The following is a 24010-nucleotide window of genomic DNA, read 5'->3' as shown; positions in this document are numbered from 1 at the left end:
CTCTGAAGGCAGGAGTGAAGGAAGTTTGAGCAGGTGACTGATGATCACTGTCTCTACAGTCCACAGACAACACACGAATTACTTTAGCAGTCCCCTTAGTCCCCTCCTCCCACTCCTCCCCCCTTAAACCAACAAATGCAAATAGCTTCATCCCCATTTGCTAGAAATTCAGGCTTGCTCAGGCAACATGGGCTTTGTTGACTTGCTTTCTCCAGAAAGGCAATTTTATTCCTGGTAAGGAGCAAGGCTATCCTATCATTTGGAACCTAAATCACCTTAATGGTAAAAACAGCAACAACTTGTTTCTCTGGAATATTGATAAAGGTAGGAATTACTGCAAAAGTTTTTTTATATTGTAATTGAAGTGTGGTTAAAGAAATTCATTGTCTGCTTTGTTAGCTTTTGTATACTAAATATCGGTAATTTTGGTTATCTCAAAGACGTCCTCTGTTTCGTTCTAAATATTACTTATTGAAATTGTTGGCACTATTATTTGAATAGTCACTTCTAAAAATTGTTTTATGGTACAGGGAAAAGTAAGTCTTTGGTTATTTCTACCATAAAAATGTTTTTTTTCTTTTTAAAAAGAATAGTCCTATTGTAAGTCAAGTTTGATCATTTAAATCACCAGTTTGTAATGACACTGTTGTCATTTTTTAAAAAATAGTTTTTAGGGATGTGACAGTAAATGCTTTTTTACTGGTATTACCTGAGATTTATTAAAAGTTTTTTTATGATACAGAAGTGTGAATAACATTTTACTAATTAAATATATTAATACATTTGATGTGTTTTTTTGGAAATTGTAGCAGCGATAGCTAAGATTTTTTTTTTAACAGTAGCATAATGGAAGTTACTCTGTAGAAATAATTTAGGAAGAAACAAGATACTAAGGTTTAAAAATTGAGTGGCTTTTAAAAGCTCATGTTGCTAGACGAATTATGAATTGACCTAAAACAACTGAAGTTGCTTCTTTTTGTGTGAACTTTCTTCTGAAAATATTAAAAGCTATGGAGATTATCATATTTTTAATAATGTCATTGTGACCAAAATCTTGGTTCTTTTGAAGTAAGCACATGTGAGTAGCAATTGTGAAATAAAATAGTCTTCATGAGAAGCATCCCCCATGAGGCTGAAGGGGGGAGTAGTTTACAAATAGTGTCAGTGGTTGATTGGCAAGTAGAAAACAAACATGTTTTAAAAACAAGATTCTTAGAGCCTTTCTAAATTCTAATTGTGATTTCTAGCTTGTTCTTGCATTTTTATGATTTTCTTTCTAGGCTGAATACTTATGGGGATATAATTATATAACAGGGTAGGGAAACGATGTGAATTTTACTAAATTAGATTTTCTTATTTTAATTTAGCATATATGCCAACTTAAAATGGCATTGTCACTTAGGTATGGCGGTAGAGAACAACTTTAGCTGGTCTTTTGTTTCTTAAACAAAATACAGGTTAGAGAACTATCCTTTAATGTCTCATTGTGTTTGGGAAATTTTTCCCAGTAACATTGCAAGTTTCCAGTAACCTTAAGATAGAATATTCTATGCAGATTAAGGTATAATGTTTTATAAGGTATATGAAGTGTTTCTTCTTCCTTCTTTAATCTGTTTATCTTAGGTCCCCAAGCCCTGTTTTGAAATGGGGGAGGAGGGAGTGAATCAAAACTATAGATCTTTTCAATATATTTGGTTTTGGTTTAGTTACCCAGACCTAATTTTTAAAAGCTGCCGGAAAAGACGTAACAGCGCTTCCTAATGAGAAGTTCTGTCAGACCCCCAAAGCAATCTAATTTAAACAAAATCTTTACTTTTCTGAGTGAGTGATTTCTTTCTTTCTGTGTCGGAATTGCTTTTTATTATATGTGTTAAACATGTAATTTTTAATACCGTAAAACTGATTCTTTGCTGTTGAGAGGGAAACCTACATGGACCATCAAGGAGACTCAGGAAGGATGGTGAAGGAGCTAAGGCAGCAGATTCTGGGCTTGTTTTAGCTGTTGAACTCTGGCCATGTCATCCATCTATGCTTGGTAAATGAAGAGAACCCTCTGGTTCAAATAGGGAAATTGGTGCAAGGTCCAACAAGGGTTAAAATATGAAAAGAAAAGGCAGGTACAATTTTTATAAAAACTGGAACAGCTACCACTGAAAATTAAAGACTGTGTTTTCCTTTGTAACTTCATCCCTTTTCCTTGTGGTGATCAGTTGCAAAACAAATCTTTGAAAATGAAGGGAGGGGAACAAAAGGGCCTTTTGTGCTCGTTTTGGGTACAGTAGGAAAGTGGGAGAAAGAATGAAAAAGTAGTATCTCAGAGAAGTTTTTAAGTGATGATACAAGGAAGAGTGCTAACCTCTGGGAGGCAAGGTTGAGGTGTGGGAGGGATGTCTGACTAGAACAGAGGATGCCCTGTTACTATACATGGAGGTAGACACTGTGTGTTTCTGACAGTCAACTACTTGGGCAATAGAAATGCTTTTACCATTATGTTCTGCTGAGTCAGTTTCTTTGAACGATTACTGCCTATATAGTACTGAGGTGATCTATTCTTTAATTCTGAAATTGCTGGAGACTGAGTTGCAGATTATTGTGTTTTATTTGTGAGGATTCTAAAGGTCACTGCTGGTATGCAGTGAGCCTGTGTGGGTATTTCTAATGTTATTTTTAATAGATTTACATATGCTAGTCTAAAAATTTTATAGCTGTTTATCTAAATAGAATATTATAATGCTAATGTTAAATCATCATTTTCTTTAGAGACATCTATGTATTTAGAATGGCTGGTTCTATTGTTACTCAAAGAAGTGGCTAAGTTGTTTATTTTTTGGGAGGCATTTTGTATTTTTAATGACAAAATTGGTATTTATTATAGAACATTTAGAAAATAAGTGATAAGAGGAAAATCTGAAAACTACATGTATTCTTGCCATCTGTAGATTATCACTGCTAATATTTTGGTATATAAGGATTAGGATATTTTAATTAAAAATCAAATTTTAATTGCCAGTAGTCATTGAGACCAATTGAGGGCATCTTTTACAAAGCATATGTTGTATTCTATTTTATGTACACAGAATTGTATTGATTTGGTCTCATCTACGTAGGTATTCTTGTTCTGTTATTCTGGTAGTTAACAGACTTAAAATGTGGTCCAATTGTAAATATTTGAAGTAGAGAAATTCCACAGGAAAATTTAAATTGTCAAGAAAGACTATCAGAAGGTACTCCACCAGTATTTGGTGCAATAGTTTTTCTTAAAGGTGTATTTAGACAAGAGAATTGAAAAAACTCAATTGCTTTGAGGAAAAAAGAAAAAACTAAAGCACCTAAACATAGACTTATTATTTTTAGATTTCAGCTTTTATTTTAGATACAGAGGGTACATGTACAGGATTGTTACATGGGTATATTGCACCCGGGTAGTGAGCATAGTACCCAATCATTAGTTTTTGACCTCTCCTCCCCCTCACCCCCCCGTAGTCTACAGTATCTGTTGTTCCCATGTTTATGTCCATGTGTGCTCAGTGTTTAGCTCTCACTTATAAGTGAGGACATGCAGTATTTGATTTTCTGGTCTTGTGTTTATTTGCTTAGGATTATGGCCTCCAGCTCCATCTATGTTGCTGCAAAGGATATGATTCCATTCTTTTTTATGGCTATCTAGTATTCCATGGTGTATATGTACCACATTTTCTTTGTCTAGTCTACTATTGATGGCCACCTAAATTGATTCCATGTCTTTGCTATTGTGTATAGTGCAGCAATGAACATATGAGTGCATGTGTCTTTTTGGTATAATAATCTATTTTCCTTTGGGTATATACTCAGTAATGGAATTGCTGGGCCGAATGGTAGTTCTGAGTTCTTTGAGGAATCTCCAAACTATTTTCCACAATGGCTGAACTAATTTATGTCCCCACCAACAATGTATAAGTGTCCCCTTTTCTCTACAGCCTTGCCAACATCTGTTTTTTTTTTTTTTTTTTTTTTTTTTTTGAGGCAGAGTTTCGCTCTTGTTGCCCAGGCTGGAGTGCAATGGCACGATCTTGGCCCACTGCAACCTCCACCTCCCAGGTTCAAGCGATTCTCCTGCCTCAGCCTCCTGAGTAGCTGGGATTACAGGCATGTGCCACTGTGCCTGCTAATTTTGTATTTTTAGTACAAGACAGGGTTTTTCCATGTTGGTCAGGCTGGTCTTGAACTCCTGACCTCAGGTGATCCACCCGCCTTGGCCTCCCAAAGTGCTGGGATTATAAGTGTGAGCCACCATGCCTGGCCACATCTGTTGTTTTTTGACTTTTTAAATAATAGCCATTCTGACTGGTGTGAGATGGTATGTCATTGTGGTTTTGATTTGCATTTCTCTGATGATAGTGATGATGAACATTTTTTCATGTCTTTTGAGAAGTGTCTGTTCATGTTCTGTGTCCATTTTTAAATGGGGTTATTTATTTTTTGCTTGTTGACTTAAGTTTCTTGTAGATTCTGGATATTAGACCTTTGTTGGATGTGTATTTTGTGAATGTTTTCTCCCATTCTGTAGGTTGTCTGTTTATTCTGCTGATGGTTTCTTTGGCTGTGCAGAAGCTCCTTTGTTTAATTAGCTCCCACTTGCCAATTTTGTTGCACTTGCTCTTGAGGACTTAGCTAAAAATTCTTTGCTAAGGCCAATGTTGAGAGGGTATTTGCTAGATTTTCTTCTAGGATTTTTATAGTTTGAGGTCTTACATTTGAATCTTTAATCCATCTTGAGTTCATTTTTGTATATGGTGAAAGGTAAGAGTTTAGTTCCATTCTTCTGCATATGGCTAGCCACTTACTGCAGGACCATTTATTGAATTAGGGAGTCCTTTCTCCATTGTTTGTTTTTGTTGGTCTTGTACAAGATCAGATGGTTGTAGGTATATGGCTTTATTTCTGGGTTTTCTGTTCTGTTCCATTGGTCTGTCTGTTTTTGTACCAGTACCATGCTTATAGTTTAAAGTTGGGTAGTGTGATACCTCTGGCTTTGTTCTTTTTTGTGTAGGATTGCTTTGGTTATTTGGGCTCTCCTTTGGTTTGGTATGAATTTTAGAATAGTTTTTTTTCTAATTTTGTGAAGAATGACATTAACAGTTTGTTAGCAATAGTATTGAATCTGTAAATTGCCTTACACAGTATGGCCGTTTTAATGATATTGAGTCTTCCAATCCGTGAGTATGGGATATTTTTCCATCTATTTGTGTGATCTCTAATTTCTTTCGGCAGTGTTTTGTAGTTCTCCTTGTAGAGATCTTTCACCTTCTTGGTTACCTGTATCTAGATATTTCATTTTCTTTTTGGTTGTTGTAAATGGGATTGTGTTCTTGATTTGACTTTAAGCCTGGGTATTATTGGTATGTAGAAATGTTACTGATTTTTCCGCATTGATTTTTATATCCTGAAACCTTGCTAAAATAATGTATCAGTTCTACTAGCCTTTTGGCAGAGTCTTCAGGGTTTCCTAGGTATAGAACATATCATCACTGAAGAGAGATAGTTTGACTTCTTCTTTTCCTGTTTGGATGCTTTTTATTTCTGACTGTTCTGGCTAGAACTTCCAGTACTATGTTGAATAGAAGTGGTGAGAGTGGGCATGCTTGACTTGTTCCAGTTCTCAAGGGGAATGGTTCCAGCTTTTGCCCATTTAGTATGATGTTGGCTGTGGGTTTGTCATAGATGGCTCTTATTATTTTGAGGTATGTTTGTTTGATGCCCAGTCTGTTGAGGGTGTTTATTATGAAGAGATGTTGGATTTTATCAAAAGTTTTTTCTGTATCTATTGAGATGATTGTGTGGTTTTGCTTTTAATTCTGTTTATGTGTTGAATCACATTTATTGATTTGTGTGTGTTGAACCAACCTTGCATCCCAGGAGTAAAGCCTGCTCGATTGTGGTGAATTAACTTTTTGATGCACTGCTGGATTCAGTTTGCTAGTATTTTGTTGAGGATATTTGCCTCTATTCATGAGGGATACTGGCCTGAAGTTTTTTCTTCTTTGTCATGTCTCTGCCAGATTTTGGTATTAGGCTAATGATGCTAGCTTCATAGAATGAGTTAAGGAGGAGTCCTTCCCCCTCAGGTTTTTGGAATAGTTTCAGTAGGATTGGTACCAGCTCTTCTTTGTATGTCTGATGGAATTCGGCTGTGAATTCATTTGTTCTGGGGCTTCTTTTGGTTGGCAGGTTTTTTATTACTGATTCAATTTCAGAGCATGATATTGGTCTAGTCAGGGTTTCAATCTCTTTCTGATTCAATCTTGGGAGATTGTTTGTTTCCAGGAATTTATCCATTTCCTCTAGATTTTCTAATTTGTGTGTGTAAAGTTTTGTTGGTTTTGTTTGTTTGAGATAGGATCTCACTTTGTCACCCAGGCTGGAGTGCAATGGTGTGATCTTGGCTTACTGCAACCTCAACTTCCTGGGCTCAAGTGACCCTCTCACCTCAGCCCCACAAGTAGCTGGAATTACAGGTGTATGCTACTATGCTTGGCTAATTTTTGTATTGTTAATAGAGATGGGGTTTTACCATGTTGCCCAGGCTGGTCTCGAACTCCTGGATTCAAGCAATCTGCTCACCTCAGCCTCCCAAAGTGCTGGGATTACAAGTGTGAGCCACCGCGCCCGGCCTTGCATAGAGTTGTTCATAGTATTCTCTGAGGATCTTTTATATTTCTGCAGGATCAATTGTAATGTCATCGTTATCATTTCTGATTGCATTTACTTCTATTTTCTCTTTTTTTTTCTTTGTTAACCTAGCTAGTGGTCTATCAATCATGTTTATTTTTGCAAAGAACAAACACTTGGTTTCCTTGATCTTTTGTATGGATTTTTGCGTCTTAATTTTTTTTTTGTTTTTTTTTTTTGGAGACGGAGTTTCACTCTTGTTGCCCAGGCTGGAGTGCAGTGGCGTGATCTCGGCTCACTGCAACCTCTGCCTCCTGGGTTCAAGTGATTCTCCTGCCTCAGCCTCCCAAGTAGCTGGGATTACAGGTGCACGCCACCACACCCAGCTAATTTTGTATTTTTAGTAGAGATGGGGTTTCTCCATGTTGGTCAGGCTGGTCTCGAACTCCTGACCTCAGGTGATCCACTCACCTTGGCCTCCCAAAGTGTTGGGATTACAGGCGTGAGCCACAGCGCCTAGCCTGCATCTCACTTTTATTAAATTTGCCTTTAATTTTAGCTATTTCTTTTTTCTGCTAGCTTTGGGGGTTGTTTTTTTTTTTTTTCTAGTTCCTTTAGGTGCAAAGTTGGAATTTTTTTTTTTTTTTGAGACAGAGTCTCACTCTATCCCCCAGGCTGGAATGCAGTGGTGCGATCTTGGCTCACTTGCAACCTCCGCCTCCCAGGTTCAAGTGATTCTTATGCCTCAGCCTCCCGAGTAGTTGGGATTACAGGCGCCTGCCACCACGCCCGGCTAATTTTTGTATTTCTAGTAGAGATGGTGTTTTGCCATGTTGGCCAGGCTGGTCTCGACCTCCTGACCTCAGGCAATCCACCTGCCTCGGCCTCCCAAAGTGCTGGGACTACAGGCGAGAGTCACTGTGCTTGGCCCAAAGTTAGATTTTTAATTTGAGATCTTTGTAACTTGTTGATGAAGGCATTTAAGACTATAAACTTTCCTTTTAACACTGTTTTAGCAGCATCCCAGAGATTTTGGTAAGTTGTTTCCCTATTTTTATTAATTTCAAAGAATATTTTGATTTCAGCCTTAATTTTGGTGTTCACCCAGGAATTATTCAGGAGCAAGTTGTTTAATTTCCATGTATTTATGTAGTTTTGAGAGATCTTGGTAGTGAATTCTATTTTTATTGCACTGTGGCCCAAGAGTATGCTTGGTATGATTTCAGTTTTTTTTTAGTTTTATTGAGACTTGCTTTATGACTGAGCATGTGGTCGATTTTAGAATATGTTCTGTGTGCAGATGAGAAGGATATATATTCTGTGGTTGTTGGGTGGAGTATTCTGTAGATGTCTATTAGGTCCAGTTGGTCAAGTGTTGAGTTTAAGTCTAGAATTTCTTTATTAGTTTTCTGCTTCAATGATCTAACGCTATCAGCGAGGTGTTGAAGTCTCTCAGTATTATTGTGTGGTTGTCTAAGTCTTTTCTTAGGCCAGGAAGAACTTGTTTTATGAATCTGGGTGCTCCAATGTTGGGTGCATATATATTTAGCATAGTTAAGACTTCTTGTTGGATTGTACCCTTTATCATTAAATAATTACCTTCATTATCTTATTTTTTATTGGTTTAAAGTCTGTTTTATCTGATATAAGAATAGCGACTCCTGTTCTTTTTTGTTTTCTGTTTCTGTGATAGATCTCCATTCTTTTACTTTGAGCCTATGAGTGTTGTTACATGTAAGATGGGTCTCTTGAGGACAACAGATGGTTAGGTCTTGTCTTTGTATTCAGCTTGCCATTCTGTGTCTTTTAAGTGGAGTGTTTAGCCCATTTACATTCAAGGTTAGTACTGATATGTATGATTTTGATCCTGTCATTGTGTTGTTAGCTGGTTGTTATGTAGACTTAATTGCATACTTGCTTTATAGTGCCTGTGGGCTATGTGCTTAAATGGGTTTTTGTGGTAGCAGGTTTCATTCTTTCAATTTCATGTTTCACATTCCCTTAAGGATCTCTTGTAAGGCTGGTCTAGTTGAAATGCATTCTCTCAGCATTTGCTTGTCTGAGAAGGATTTTATTTCTCCCTCGTGTATGGAGGCATATGAGGTTCTTGGTTGGAATTTCTTTTCTTTAAGGACACTGAAAATAGGCTCCCAATATCTTCTGGCTTATAAGGTTTCTGCTGAGGGGTCTACTGATAGTCTGATGGGATTCCCTCTGCACATGACTTGACCCTTATTTCTGGCTGCCTGTAAAATTTTTTCTTTTGCGTTGACCTTGGTGAATCTCATAACTATGTACTTTGGGGATGATTGTCTTAACCGTCTAGCTGGTGTTCTTTGTATTTCTTCTGTTTGCATGTTAACCTCTTTAGTGAGATTAGGGAAAATTTCATGGACTGTATTGTCAAATATATTTTCCAAGTTGCTTATTCTCTCTCCTCTCTCAGAAATGCTAGTGAATCATAGATTTGGTCTCTTTGCATAATCCTATATTTCTCAGAGGTTTTGTTCATTTTTAAAAATCATTTTTTCTTTCTTTTTGCCTGACTGAGTTGATTCAAAGAACTAGTCTTTGAGCTCTGAGATTCTTTCCTCAGCTTGGTCTCTTCTACTTGTTAATACTTTTGATTGTATTATGAAATTCTTGTAGTGAGTTTTTCAGTTCTAGAAGTTCAGTTTGGTTCTTTCTTAAAATGGCTATTTTGTCTTTCACCTCTCACGTTGTTTTACTGGATTTTTTGGATTGGATTTCAGCTTTCTCTTGAATCTTAATGAGCCTCCTTGCGCATCCAGATTCTGAATTCTGTCTGTCATTTCAGACTGATTAAGAACCATTGCTGGGGAGCTAGTAGACTCCTTTGGAGGTAAAGAGGACACTCTGGCTTTTTGAATTGCCAAAGTTCTTGTGCTGATTCTTTCTCATCTAGGAGGGTTGGTGTTCCTTTAACTGTGGTTTAAGTTGAGTATAGTCCATTGGCTTCATTTCTGGATGCTTTCAGGGGGCCAGTGCCCTGCGCAGGATCTTTATGTGTAGGTGAATTCTTACATTTGATTTATAGGTGTATTTATTAGCCCAATAATTTTTCGTTTTGTAGTTTGTGCTGTGATCCAGTAGATGGCACTTGACAGTAATAGCTGTAGGTAGTTATGTTAGTACCCATCCGCACTTTTGTACTTCCTCGTGTCCACAGGTGTGCTGTATAGTGGGGTACAGAGGAAGAGAAGTCGTCCCCTCACCAGGTCTGCTCCTGGGCCTTGGGGGAGCCCCCTCTGATGACTGTTGCTGTGCTTGTGATTCTTTTGTTAGGTTTTCCAGGTTGTGGTGTCCTGTCGGGCAGGGGTTGCAGTGGAGAAATATACCACACCCCTTCTGGACCAGCCCTCTGAGGGAGGCATACCCTATTCCCGCCCTGGCTCAGGAACCTACATGTCTTGCCCCTCTCAGGGCTCTGAGGGTGGGGGCCCCTCCTCTTCTCGAGTGGCAGCCACAGATCTCAGCTACATACTCCCTGGTTGCGGGCTGCAGCCCTGGAGGAACTGGAACTTTCCGTGGCTCCTGGTCAGGTTCCACCTGTGCTGCGGGATCTGATGTGCTTCTTGGTTGCTAGGAAAGTAATCAGTTGCAGCAGGCACTCAGACTGGGCTGCAGGGGCTGTGCCGTGCACCTGCTCCTGCAGAGTAGCTAGGCATTGGGCCTGGGAGGGGCTAGTGGGCAGGAGGGCTTGCAGAGCAGGCATGCTCCAGTCCCATGGGGAAGCTGGCCCAGCTTTCTCCTGGCTCAGAGATCAGCTGGGTTTCTGTGGCTGCTCTCTGCCAGAGCTGCCCAGCACATAAAACCTCCTGGGCTCTGTACCATCCAAAGGCCTGTCTCTGCTTCCTTCCCGGGGCGATCCCCCTGCCAACTCACATGTCCATGGGGGATGCAGGGTCCTCTGTAGCTAAAATCACAGAGGTCCGTGGCCAGAGTGAGTTGTCCTTCAGTTCTTTTACTCACCCCTTTCCCAGGAGCTGTTCAGGGCTGGGAGCTAGCCTTGCATTCGGGTACCCTGTGCAGGGTTCCCAGCTTCCTCTCTCGTCAGCCTTTGCTTCAGTGGTGCCTATCCATTCACTCTTGGTGTTTTCTCCCCAAAGATCTACCCAAATTATGGTGCTTTAGTTGATAATTTGGTCTCTCTCTCTCTTTTATTATTTATTTATTTATTTAATTTTGAAATAGGGTCTCACTCTGTTGCCTAGGCTGGAGTGCAGTGGCATAATCTCAGCTCACTGCAATCTCTGCCTTCCAGGCTCAAGTGATCCTCTCACCTCAACCTCCTAAGTAGCTGGGACTACTGGTGTGTGCCACCACATCTGGCTAATTTTTGTAGAGATGGGTGGGGTTTTACCATGTTGCCCAGGCTGATCTCGAACTCCTGAGCTCAAGTGATCCTCCCGCCTCGGCTTCCCAAAGTGCTGGGATTACAGGTGTGAGCTACCACACCCAGCTAATTTGGTCTCTCTTGGTGGGAACGGCACTTCCTGCTGTGTCTAGTTGGCCATCTTCTCTCCCCTATAACACTGGATTATTAAGGAAGGGCATGTTGATATTTGTTTTCTGTACTACTTTGTTTTTTTTTTTTTTGTGGTTTATATGTAAGTGCCCTCAGATTTGAACCTGAAAAACATATTTAACCAAAATATTTAATTCTGTATTGTGTTTAAGTTTATAGAAGAAAATATTTCGATTAAAAGATCTCTTTTCATTTTCCTCCTCATTAATTAAAAATAGTACCCAGTTTAAACAAAGAGCATGAGCTTTTGGGTAAGACAGTTCTCAATTTGAATCCTAGTTCTACCACTTTTAGACTTATGTGTGATACTGGGTTGGGTGGTTACTTACCTTGCTGAGCCTCTGTTTATTCATATTTAAAATAGAGATAACACTTGCTTCACAAAGTTGTAAAGACAAATTTTAATACTATATGCAGAGTCTCTGGCACATTTGAGGTTTGCAAATTTCCTTCCTGACCTGGCATGGTGGCTCCTGCCTATAATCCCAGCACTTTGGGAGGCCGAGGTGGGTGGATTGCTTGAGGCCAGGAGGTTGAGACCAGCCTGGGCAACATGGCGAAACTCTGTCTTTTCAAAAAATAAAAAAGTTAACTGGGTGTGGTGGTGCATACCTGTAGTCCTAGCTACTTGAGAGGCTGAAGTGGGAGGATCTCTTGAGCCTAGGAAGTCGAGGCTGCAGTGAGCCATGATCACTCCACTGCACTCCAGCCTGGGTGACAGAGTGAGAACCTTGTCTCAAACAAAAACAGAAACAAATTTTCTTCCTTGTTTTTATTTATCCCAAGGTTGGTTTTTTGTTTGTTTGTTTTGTTTTTTTTTTTAGATGTGGTGAAATTCACATAACATAAAATTAGCCATTTTAAAACGAACAATTCAAGAGCATTTAGTACATTCACTATGTTGTGCAACCATCACCTCCATTTTATTCTGAAACATTTTTATCACCTTAAAAGGAAACCCTGTACCCATTAAACAGTTGCTCCCCATTTCTTTCTCCCCCTTTCCCTTGTTAATCACCAATCGATATTCTGTCTCTATGGATTTACTTATTCTAGATATTAATAGTTTGTGTAAATGGAATCATACAAGATGTGACCTTTTGTGTCTTTCACTTAGTATAATGCCTTCAAGGTTTATACATGTTGTAGCATATATCAGTACTTCATTCCTTTTTATGACTGAATACTATTCCTTTGTATGGATATGTCACAATTTGCTTATCCACTTCTCTGATGATGGACATTTAGGCTCTTTCCACCTTTTGGCTACCGTGAATAGTGCTACTATGAACATGTATAAAGTGGCACCTAAATTTGCAGTTCTTCTTCCGTTTTGAATATATTCTAAAAATTAAGTTGGTCAATGAGTATTTGAAGCTTACTTTTGCCAAGAATATGGTAAAATGTTACGATCAAGCTATAATAGTCAATTTAATGCATAAACAGCCTGAATTGTTTCTGTGAGAATATAAGATCAGAGACAAAACTTGAATTTTAAGGCTGGGCGCGGTGGCTCACACTTGTAATCCCAGCACTTTGGGAGGCCGAGGCGGGCGGATCACGAGGTCAGGAGATCGAGACCATGGTGAAACCCCGTCTCTACTAAAAATACAAAAAATTAGCCGGGTGTGGTGGCGGGCGCCTGTAGTCCCAGCTACTCAGAGAGGCTGAGGCAGGAGAATGGCGTGAACCTGGGAGGCGGAGCTTGCAGTGAGCCGAGATCCCGCCACTGCACTCTAGCCTGGGTGACAGAGCGAGACTCCGTCTCAAAAAAAAAAAAAAAAAAAAAAAAAAAAAACTTGAATTTTAAACAGTCATTAGCATTAACAGTCAGCAAACATTTATTGGATGCACATTATATGGTAGGCCCTAGACCAGGTATTTGAGATATAACAGTGGAACTTAACATAGTTCCTTCTCCTAAGGGAACTCACAGTGTGGTGGGACAGATAGATATATGTAAATAAAGATAAGATGTTATAAGGTCTATGCCAATAGAGATAAATACATACAGTATGTGTGCTGTGTGAGCATCATGGTCCTATGTTTGCCTGGGTAACTTATTGCTAGAATTTTACAGAGCTGGTAGTTGAGCAGAATTTCAAAGAATATGTAATAGTTTAGCCACTGACGACAAGGACGGGAAGGCCTTTCCTGAAAGGAGGATCCGTCTCTGTGAAGGCAGAAAGAGTGAGAATGGAAGCCTGAGCAGATGTTGATGAAAAGTCAAATTCTGTAAAATGTTTTAAGAGATTTATTCTGAGCCAAATATGAGTGACCCTGGCATGTGACACAGCCCCCAGGAGATCCTGAGAACATGTGCCCAAGGTGGTCGGGGTGCAGCTTGGTTTTATACATTTTAGGGAGACATGAGACTGCAATCAAATACATTTAAGAAAATACATTGGTTTGGTCCAGAAAGGTGGGACAGCTCGAAGGTGGGGAACTTCCAGGTCATAGAGTTAAAATTTTTGGAATTGGCAATTGGTTGAAAGAGTTATCAATAGGAAGAAATGTCTGGGTTGTGATATGAGGTTGTAGAGACCAAGTTTTATCATGTAGATGAAACCTCCAGGTAGCAGTCTTCAGAGAGAATAGATCATAAATATTTCTTATCAGACTAAAGGTCTGTGTTGATATTAATGCTGGAGAGGTATAATGAGGCATATCCGACACCTGTTTCTCATCAGACCTGAACCAGTCTTTCAGGTTAAATTTTAAAGTGCCCTATCCTAGGGGGAAGTCCATTCCGATGGTTGGGGGTGGGGCTTAGAATTTTATTTTTTGGTTTACACAGATGATTATGGCAGAATCTATAATGATAGCTGGGAAAAAAGATGGGGCTATGAAGATACACAGAGGGCAGATAGTAGAGGGCCTTAGACAGCAGACCAGGGAATTAAGATTTTAGCATGTAGGTAATGTGGCATCACTGAAGAGTTTTAAGTGGAAAAGTGACATACAATTTGTATTTTCTAAAGATCATGCTTATGGGCTAGAGTATGGATCAGAAAGGGCAGCCTGGAATGGCAATTAAGAGGCTAATGTTGTAGCTTATGTGAGAGGTTATTGAAGCAGGATATTTCCCTGACCCCCTCATGGGTGGGAACCAGAGTGCACTAGCTGGCTGCTTTGGTGCCGGCAGGGGCAAACTCCACTCACTTGGACCTGCTACACTCCACCCCTTGTGGGAAGAGGAACACACAGGTGAGCAGGTGCAGGAGCCAGGGCAAGCGCTTTTGGGTGCTGGCAGGAGTGAACTCCATGGGAGCCCCATGGCAGCATCTAGGGGGGTACCTGTGACCCCTGAAGCCCCAGAGGGAGTGTTAACAGTCAGTGCTCTTTTAGCTCTGCCATCCACAGATGGCTTGTTAACAGCTCAGTGGAGGGTCAGTGTGACAGCCTTTTGCACTCGCACTCGTGGCACCTGAGTTCTTGTCCGGCATCCAGGAGGAATGAGGTTGCATGAGTGAATTTGAAGGATAATAAATGTGGGGGATTTTATTGCTGATGGAGGTGGCTCTCAGTGGGATGGGGAATTGAAAAGGGGACGGAGCGGGAAGGCAATCCTCCCCTGAAGCTACACTGGCAAGCTGTCCCTCTGAAGTCAAGCCACTTCTCTGTGATGTCCAACCATAGTCTTTGAGGTCCAGCTACTTCTCCTCACTCTGCCAGCCGAGACTGGGGTTTTTATGGGCACAGGATGGGGGGTGAGGGGGGCCATGGATGGTTTTGGAAAAGGCAACATTTGAGCAGTAAAACAGAGATGTAAGTTCTCGCTTTGAGCCACGGTATCAAGCTTTTTGGCTTGAGGGTAAGGCCCTTGCTGGGAACCCACCCTCCCGGAATTTCTCTACCTCCTGTTTCTATCATTATGAGGTCCTGAATCAAGTCATTGACAGGCATGAAGAACACATCTGGGAAATACTTGGGAGGTAGGCTTGGCTAGACATGTGGATGGAGGAAGCATACAAGGATGACTTCAAGATTTCTGACTTCAGATAGGTAATGTCATTCATCAAGATAGAGAATTTAGGATAAACACAATGGATTCTACTTTTGGAAATGTTGAATTTGGGATGCTTATGTAGATATCTAGTTGGCTATTGAAAACATCTCTGGAACTTGCAAGAGGCCTATGCTAGAGAGAGGGAGAGAGAGTACGCAGGCATGTGTGCAAGTATGCATGCACTTGAGCAGGCAAGAGAACATGAGAGTGAATGATTTAGTAATCATTACTATAGGCAGTAGCTGAAATAATGGGACTGAACTAGAGCACTCAAAACTGAGGTGGGGATGGGGGAGAAGGCAGTCAGTCATGAGGAACACTACTGGAAAAGTGACGGAAGTAGGAGGGAACTCAGGAAAGAGTTGCTATGTGAGACTTAAGAAAGAATTTTAAAAAGAAGGCAGAGTGTCTAGTGCTAAAAATCAAGTAAGATCAGGAAGAGGCATCCATTGTCAATGGCTGTTAGGAAGTTGTTGGTGATATTAACACACAAAGGTTCCCTAAAAGGTATTATCTGTGGAAATGTTGTTATAGCAGGTTAAAAATGAGAAAATTGTAATAATAGTGAACATGGACTAGTCTTTAAAGAAGCTTAGTCTCAAAAGGAAGTAGAGAAGGTATTAGCTAGGGAGAGTGTAGGTAAGTAGGATTTCCTTCTTTGGAGAAAACTTTTTTCCTTCCATTTGTCAGGCAGTGGCAACAAGCCTTCCCCAGTCTCTAATCCATTGATAGAAGAGGGCAAGAAACACCTTTAGGACCTGGGAAAGGAGGGTAGGAATAGAGACAGGGATGGTGATGTGAGTGGTGCTGCTGTTGATTAAATGTGCCACATGCAAAATTTAAATAATCTGCCCCAAATCTCATAGGAGGTATTGTGTGGCGAAGCTGGATTTGAACCTAATTAGTCTGGAACCAGTGTTCCTACAATAGATAGTGAGAAGCAGGGAAAGGAATAGCTGTAAAGAGCAATTGGTAACAGAGCCCCATGTCCATGTGATCTCTGAAAATTCTTAGTGTTCAGCTGGCTTCTGACTTCCAGATGCCTGTTGTGATAAGTACCAGGAAAATGCTTCCTTGTTTTCCTTTCCACTAGTATCTACCCCTTGTGGTTTCCTTCTAGAGTTTTCCTCAGCCTTTGAGGTGTTCTTAAAGGATATTTTGTTGTTGATGAAAATAAGGAAATAAACATACATTTAAAGGACTTCTATGCTTATGGAGAGGTAAAGTCACTCTTATCTGACAATAACAGTCCTTGAGTATTCAAAAGGTATTTTCAGAGGAAGAGCAGACTTGGCTGTTATGAATGTTTAATTCCCAAAGCAAGGTTGACCTCTGGGATGGGATGAGTGCCTCTTTTGATAACAGGTAGGGGGAAGGGAGAGAAGAAATAGAGCAGTATCTGAAGACACCAGTCAAGGAAGGCCAGTGTTATGGTATGGGATGGCAGCAGGAGCAAATGAAGGAAGCTCACGGGGTTTCTACCTGACCTACCTCCCCTTTGCTCTTATTGCTGCCCATAATTGATTAGTTTGTGGCAATCTGGGCTCTGTGGGACAGGGAGCAAAGTTCTAAGCAGAGACATTGGGCAGCACAGCTGAGCGTATATGAACTCCAGTCTTCCTTTAAGTGAAAAGGTGAAAGTTGTTGACTGAATAAGGAAAGACAAAAATCATATGCTTAGGTTGCCAAGGTCTACAGTAAGAACAAAACTTTTATCTATGAAATTGCAAAGAAGGGAAAAAAAATTCGTACATAGTATATATGGGGTCTGATACTATTGGCAGTTTCAGGCATCCACTGGGCAGGGGGGTGGGGGAGCGTCTCAGAATGTATCCCCCAGAATATATGGATAACGGGGGGCTACTCTGCTTGTTAATATTTCTCCCTATAAACATGCTTTCACATCTGATTTTTTTTTTCTAAACAAGATTCCCTGTCAGAGAGCACCTGTTGACTATTGACTATATAGTGAAACAGCACATAGGAGTTCACAAGGTTGTCCATTGGGTCATTAAAAAAAAAAAACACACACACATGCACCTTGACTTGGGAGTGAATTTGATGATGGCCTTTTTTTTTGTTGTTGTTGTTACAGGACAGAAAGCAGAGTGGCATATTGGAAAAGGCATGCGCTTAGGAGGCAAACTTTCTTAACCAAATGGGTGCCCTTGGCTCAGTTACCTAACCTCACAGAGCCTATGTTTCCTCATGTGTAAAGTGAGGAAACAATATCTACATCATAGGATGTTTGGGAGGATTTCATGCAATAATGGATATTGAAGTGCCTAGCATGTAATAGGTAGCCAGTAAATATTGATACCTATCTCCTTTCTTTCTCTAGTTTTCCTCATTCCAGGCTTCCAGACCCCCTGTTGGCTTTACTCCTTGCCTTCTAGATTGTTTCCCAAGATTTGTTAATTTCTTTTTCATTTCCACAATTCAATGGTTATCATTTCTTGGATGTCTTTCTTACCTGGACATTTTCTGTTCTGTCTGAAGATAAGCTGAAGAACCAGGTAAATTTTGTGTTGGTTGTTTACATAAAAGTTTTATTAAAGATGAGTAGCATATCCTTCTTTATATTTCACATAACTTTTTCAAAAAGATTTTTATTCACTTTGTGACCACTATGAACACACAAAGTTTTATATATAGTTTTAGCCTTATTTAAACAAATCCATTTCCTATTTCAGGTAGTTTAATACTGAATAGAGTTTCAGCATGGTGTGTGTGTGTGTATATATGTATGTATATCTATATGTATGTTATATGGTTGCTCCTGGGAGTTTAATTTTGATGTGTAATGTATTGAATGGTTACTCTTTCCTTTTTAGTTGAATTGGCTTAAAAAGTATTTTATTCTAGGTGCTGGGGATATGGCAATCAATAAAATCGAGTCCTTAGGAGGCTGAGGTGGGAAGATTACTTGAGCCCAGGAGTTCAAGGCTTCAGTGAGCTATGATCACATCACTTCACTCCTGCACGTTGGCACTGGACGACAGAGTGAAACCTTGTCTCAAACAAAAAATGAAAAATCCCCAAAAAACTGAGTCCTTGACTTTGAAAAGCCTGCTTTCTAAAGTGAAATTTTGTTCATATGTAAAAATTTTTGTCTGGGCGTGGTGGCTTATGCCTGTAATTCCAGCACTTTGGGAGGCCAGGTGGGCAGATTGCCTGAGGTCAGGAGTTTGAGACCAGCCTGGCTAACATGGTGAAACCCAGTCGCTACTACAAATACAAAAATTAGCCGGGCATGGTGGCACGTGCCTGTAGTCCCAGCTACTTGGGAGGCTAAAGCAGGAGAATCGCTTGAACCAGGGAGGTGGAGGTTGCAGTGAGCCGAGATTATGCCACTGCACTCCAGCCTGGGTGACACAGTGAGACTCTGTCTCAAAAAAAAAAAAAAAATTATAGTACTTTTTTTAACTTTGCTCATACATACATATATGCCATACATCAAAGAGTTTTTATTATAATATAGAACAAATATATATACCTTAGGGGACTATTTGAAACTATAGCTTCAGTTTTTAAATGCCAAAATAGATCAAATATTGATTTCATTATAGTTGCCATGTTCTGTGAAGTTACTGTTTTATTTGCTACAATTTAACTGCTTATTTTATATAGAATATACTAGTTTTGGGGGCATAACATTGACTTGCAGGCTGAAAATATTTTTCATTCGTTCATTCAGTATTTTTTGAGGACCTCCTATATTCCTAGGTTCTGTCTTAAACCAACCTGGCACAGGAATTTGAACCCAGATCTGGAGCTCAATTATTCCTCTTCTTCATTCTATATATTTAGAGTTGGGGACTAGAACTGTAGAGATCAGTAGATTAGTCAAGAGAATGAACATTTTATTTGGGTTTAGTAATTGTGTTAGTCTGTTTTCATACTGCTATAAGGAACTGCCCCAAACTGGATAATTTATAAAGGAGGTTTAATTGACTCACAGTTCAGCATGGCTGGAGAGGCCTCAGGAAACTTACATTCATGGTGGAAGGCAAAGAGGAAGCAAGGCACCTTCTTCACAAAGCAGCAGGAAAGAGAGGTTCCGAGCGAAGTGGGAAGAGCCCCTTTTAAAACCATCAGATCTCGTGAGAAAACTCTCTTACTATCACGAGAACAGCATGGGGGAAACCGCCTCCATGATTCAATTTCCTCCAGCTGGTCTCTCCCTTGACATGTGGGGATTATGGGAATTACAATTCAAGATGAGATTTGGGTGGGGACACAAAGCCTAACCATATCAGTAACTAAAAAGAGGTCAATTAATGACCTTGGAAAATAATTTCTTTAAAATATGTTTGGGGGAAGAAAAGTTTATTACAGGGGCTAAGGAAATGGAATAATAAGGAAATTGAAATGTCAAGTATAGGTAATTCTTCTTGATGTTTTATTCATAGTAGTGAGTGGAAAGAGGGAATTCACTCAAGGGCTTGAAAGTGTATCAGAAACAGGGAGGTAACTTCAAAATAAGGGATATGTGAAAGTTGTAAGAGACAGCAAGGAGTTGGGGATTGAGTGATCAAATATTGAGGAGAGAAGAGATAATTGAAACCAAAATGTCCCATAGGAACCAAAGAAAGGTGTTGTTAAGGCATAAATAAAAGAAGATTGGACTTCGAAAACTAGAGAGAAAACTTTTCATTTGATGTAAGTGAAAAAGATGAGAATGATTGAAAATAAAAGTATTTTAAAATGGACAAATGGGATTTTTTTTTTTTTTTTTTGAGATGGAGTTTCACTCTTGTTGTCCAGGCTGGAGTGCAATGGTGCATTCTCGGCTCACTGCAACCTCTGCCTCCCGGGTTCAAGTGATTCTCCTGCCTTAGCCTCCCAAGTAGCTGGGATTACAGGCATGCACCACCACGCCTGGCTAATTTTTTCTATTTAGTAGAAATGGGGTTTCACCGTGTTGGTCAGACTGGTCTGGAACTCCTGACCTCAGGTGATCCACCTGCCTCAGCCTCACAAAGTGCTGGGATTACATGCGTGAGCCACTGCGCCCAGCCAGAAAAATGGGATTTTTAAGTTTACCCCCAAAGGATAGCCTTTAATCTTCTCATAAAGTAGAAGATTGGGTCATTTCCTGAATGGAATAGAGAAAGAGGGAGATGGGAACTTAAATAGGGAAAAGCCTTCTACCATGGAAACATACTTGGAAATCAGTGAGTTGCAGCAATGACTCCTCAGTTGAGGTTAGCATGGATTTTATAGACACCAGTAACACCTTAATGTTCTAAAGCAGGAGTTGGCAAACAATAGCCTGAGGGCCACATCCAGCTCATGTAGCTTGTAAGCTAAGAATTTTTTAAATATTCTTAATTGGTTGTAGAAAAACAAGTAAACAAAGAAACAAAAAAGGGCCAGGCGTAGTGGCTCACACCTGTAATCCCAGCACTCTGGGAGGCCGAGGCGGGCGGATCATGAGGTCAGGAGATCGAGACCATCCTGGCTAACATGGTGAAACCCCGTCTCTACTACAAAATACAAAAAATTAGCTGGGCGTGGTGGTGGGCGCCTGTAGTCCCAGCTATTTGGGAGGCTGAGGCAGGAGAATGGCATGAACTCGGGAGGCAGAGCTTGCAGTGAGCTGAGATCGCGCCACTGCACTCCAGCCTGGGTGACAGAGCAAGACTCCGTCTCAAAAATAAAACAAACAAAAAAGAATGTACGACAGAGACCTTATGTGGCCTTCAAAGTGTGAGATATTTAGTATCTGGCCCTTCCTGGAAAAAGATAGCTAACTCTTGTTCTATAGCTCAGGACCAGAGAAAGCAGATGATAGTGTGACTCAGAGATGGGGACTAACATTCTGGACATGATCAAAGATCAATGGGGGATAAAAGAAGGTATACTAGTTAGGGGTTTTTGGTGGAGTTGGACAGTTGGGTGCAGGTTGAGTAAAGCAAAGCCAGAAGAAAGCTAATGGATTGCATGAAAATGGAATATGGGCTTGTGGATAGATGTCATAATGAGAATGTAAAGCCTGATCAGTTGGTTTGAAGCAAAGATAACAGGTAAGGAAGTTGGAATTGGAGAAAGGGGACATGGTTGATTGTCTTGGAGATAGAAGAGTTTCAGAAATTGCCAACTACAGCCATTTCAGGAAATAGCTGAACTCTCCAGTGCTAAGGTCAGGATGATGAAGCATCCAAGAGTACGATGATCAGATTCCTTAAGATGATGACGGGGAGACTATGTATGAAGAAATAATGTGTGTTAGGTTACTGGACTTTTTCAAAAAAGTGGAAGTGAGCCTGGAGTATGAAGTAGATTATGGCAATGAGGTAAAAAGAGGCTGGTGTAAGTAGGTGAACTACTTGTAAATGAGGGGGAAAGTGATGTTGGCAGTGAAGTGGTCCTCTCTTTGCCCTGGCAGCTCAGGATGGGCTGTTCCTTCCTCTTGGTTTGGTAAGTGGTAGAAGGTAGATAAAAAGGCCATAGAAAAGATGTGGTATTATCTATTGCGGGTCAGATTTACATGTACATAGTCTTTGAATGTGGGAGGAACAAAGCAGCAGATTGGTTTGGAGTTGTAAGATGAAGCCCTCAAAATAACAGTAGTTGATTTTTGCATAGATGTATACATGTTTCACTTACATAGTTCTTCCTGTAAAGAATTTTTTTAAGCATTAGTGCTTTTTACTATGTAAAATTCATTTATTTGTAATAATGAAATTATCAAGGAATTAATACTAAACATATCTCTTTTTACTTAAATGTGAACATGGACAAAAGTAACCTGGCAGGTAACCTTTATTTGAATATTGAAACTGGATTGGGCTACAAGGAAACTAGTAGCTACAAATCACTTGGGCCTGATAGTGGTCTTTCCATGACAACATTAATGTAGAGTCTCTATTTTAGTATATGAAACTTTATTAGTAGACATACATATAGGGACATAATGTATATTAACCTTAAATATATAATTTTTATTTGCCAATTATACCTCATTAAATCTGAAAAAAAGTCAAGAGCAAGGGAGCCCCTGCCCTCTGAAACGTGAAGCAGGAGCCCTAGGCAATTGCTTTGCTATGTTTTTCTATGTTGATGTGAGAGATGATCCCTGTATATGACATAATTGGATAGTGTATTCTGAAGGAAAGACTCCTTTTTGTGCTTCCCGTAAAAATATGGAAAGTTCCTAATAGGTAAGTTGCCAGAAGTTTTTACCATGCTAAGTTGAAGTTACTGATTCCTCTAATAAAAACTTCTTTATTTTTTATAGAGAATTAAACTATTTTCTGATAATATGAAATCTTAGGATACCTAAAACTTCATTTCAGATGGTACTTTTAGTTTTAAGTGGTTTTCAGTGAATAACCTTTGGAAATGGTTTTAAAGGTCAAGTAAAACTTATTTTGAGTCATGAGGAGACAATGCCTTAATTGTGTCATTTACTTTAATATTTTTTGTATTTTTTTCCTCAGTTCCTATTGTAAAGAATATAGCAAAAACAGAGTCTTCTCCTTCCGAAGCGAGCCAGCATTCAATGCAGTCTCCACAGAAAACTACTCTAATATTACCAACACAGCAGGTCAGGAGATCAAGTCGAATTAAACCACCTGGACCTACTGCAGTCCCCAGAAGGAGCAGTTCTGTTAAAAATATCACACCAAGGAAAAAAGGTCCAAACTCAGGAAAAAAGGTTAGTTGTATGTCCTCCTAATTTGTATTATAGGTTTTTGTAGTGCCTTATTATTTATAACATACAATTTAGGAATTTACTAAGAGTATGATGAGGGTCTTTAGAAATGTACTAAGAGCATGTAGGCTTTTGAAAGCCTCACATAACTATCGATAGATTGTTATTTCTTTGCTTGGGCAAACTTAAAACTTTTTATAGTGTTCTACTTCTTCAAAACCACAATGAAAGTACTATTAATACATGGGTGTATTTATGTTCAGACTAGTTAATTTGAAACTCAGTATACTTTAAAAATCAATGTGAAGTGAATCTTACTGTACATATATTATACCTCAATAAACTGGGGCAGGGAGAGAAGAATCAATATGATGAATTCAATAATGCTGGAGTCAACTCTAAAACCTAGAAATAATAGAAAAAGCAACAACCTGAAGACACTGAAGAGTGAATGGAAGCAGACAGATTCTGGTGGCAGGGGAAGTACTCACTGGGAGAAGGGGTGTTACACAAAGTGAGTTTCCATCGTTGTGGTTTTAAGCCTTAGGTCAAGTACACTTTGTGTAGCATGTGAAGCAACAGGAGTATTAGTAGAAAAACAATTTATCTGGCCTAGGGAAACCAGAAAACAGAAAAGCCAGGAAAACTGGCTGTTAAAGGGAATGGAGGGATTTTGGAAAGGAAAGGACCAGAGAGGGGATCTGCAAATTCTGTCTATCAGCGTCTCTGACAGACCCCTGATCTGAGCATGTTTGTCTAATACACACAGGCCAGTGTAGCTAAAGCAAAAGATCTGAACTGAGGCTGGATGAAATTAGGCCCTAGATCATAATTGAAAGTTCAAGTCCAGCCAAGGTAATTACTAGCTAAACAAAAGAAATAACAATCATCAGAGAAATATAGAATTTAGAATCTGCACAAATTAATATTTGTAACATCTGGAATGTAATTCACAATTACCCAAATACATAGTAAAATGAATAACATTTTCAAGAGAAAAGAAAATCAACTGAGACAGACCCAAGTATAACCCAGATATTAGAACTAGGAAACAGAAATTTTAAAGTGGCTATTCAACTGGTCTTTGATGACATTACACACACACACACACACACACACACACACACACACACACACACAATCA

General features: G+C 39.7%; 1 protein-coding gene across 3 annotated transcripts in view; it reads left to right on the top strand.

Annotated features, from left to right (window-relative positions):
• Positions 1 to 24010, top strand: part of SCML2 (Scm polycomb group protein like 2) — a 116874-nt gene that overhangs the window by 66989 nt on the left and 25875 nt on the right. For all 3 annotated transcript variants that reach the window (XM_030807413.1, XM_030807412.1, XM_030807414.1), the window contains exon 8: positions 22652 to 22869. In XM_030807413.1, coding sequence (XP_030663273.1) covers positions 22652 to 22869 — 218 coding nt within the window. The remainder of the gene's footprint in view (positions 1 to 22651; positions 22870 to 24010) is intronic.

Source organism: Nomascus leucogenys, chromosome X (assembly GCF_006542625.1).
Source record: "Nomascus leucogenys isolate Asia chromosome X, Asia_NLE_v1, whole genome shotgun sequence".
Taxonomy (NCBI): Eukaryota; Metazoa; Chordata; class Mammalia; order Primates; family Hylobatidae; genus Nomascus; species Nomascus leucogenys.
Note: the sequence above shows the minus strand (reverse complement) of the source record. Positions and strands in the feature narration are given on the sequence as shown.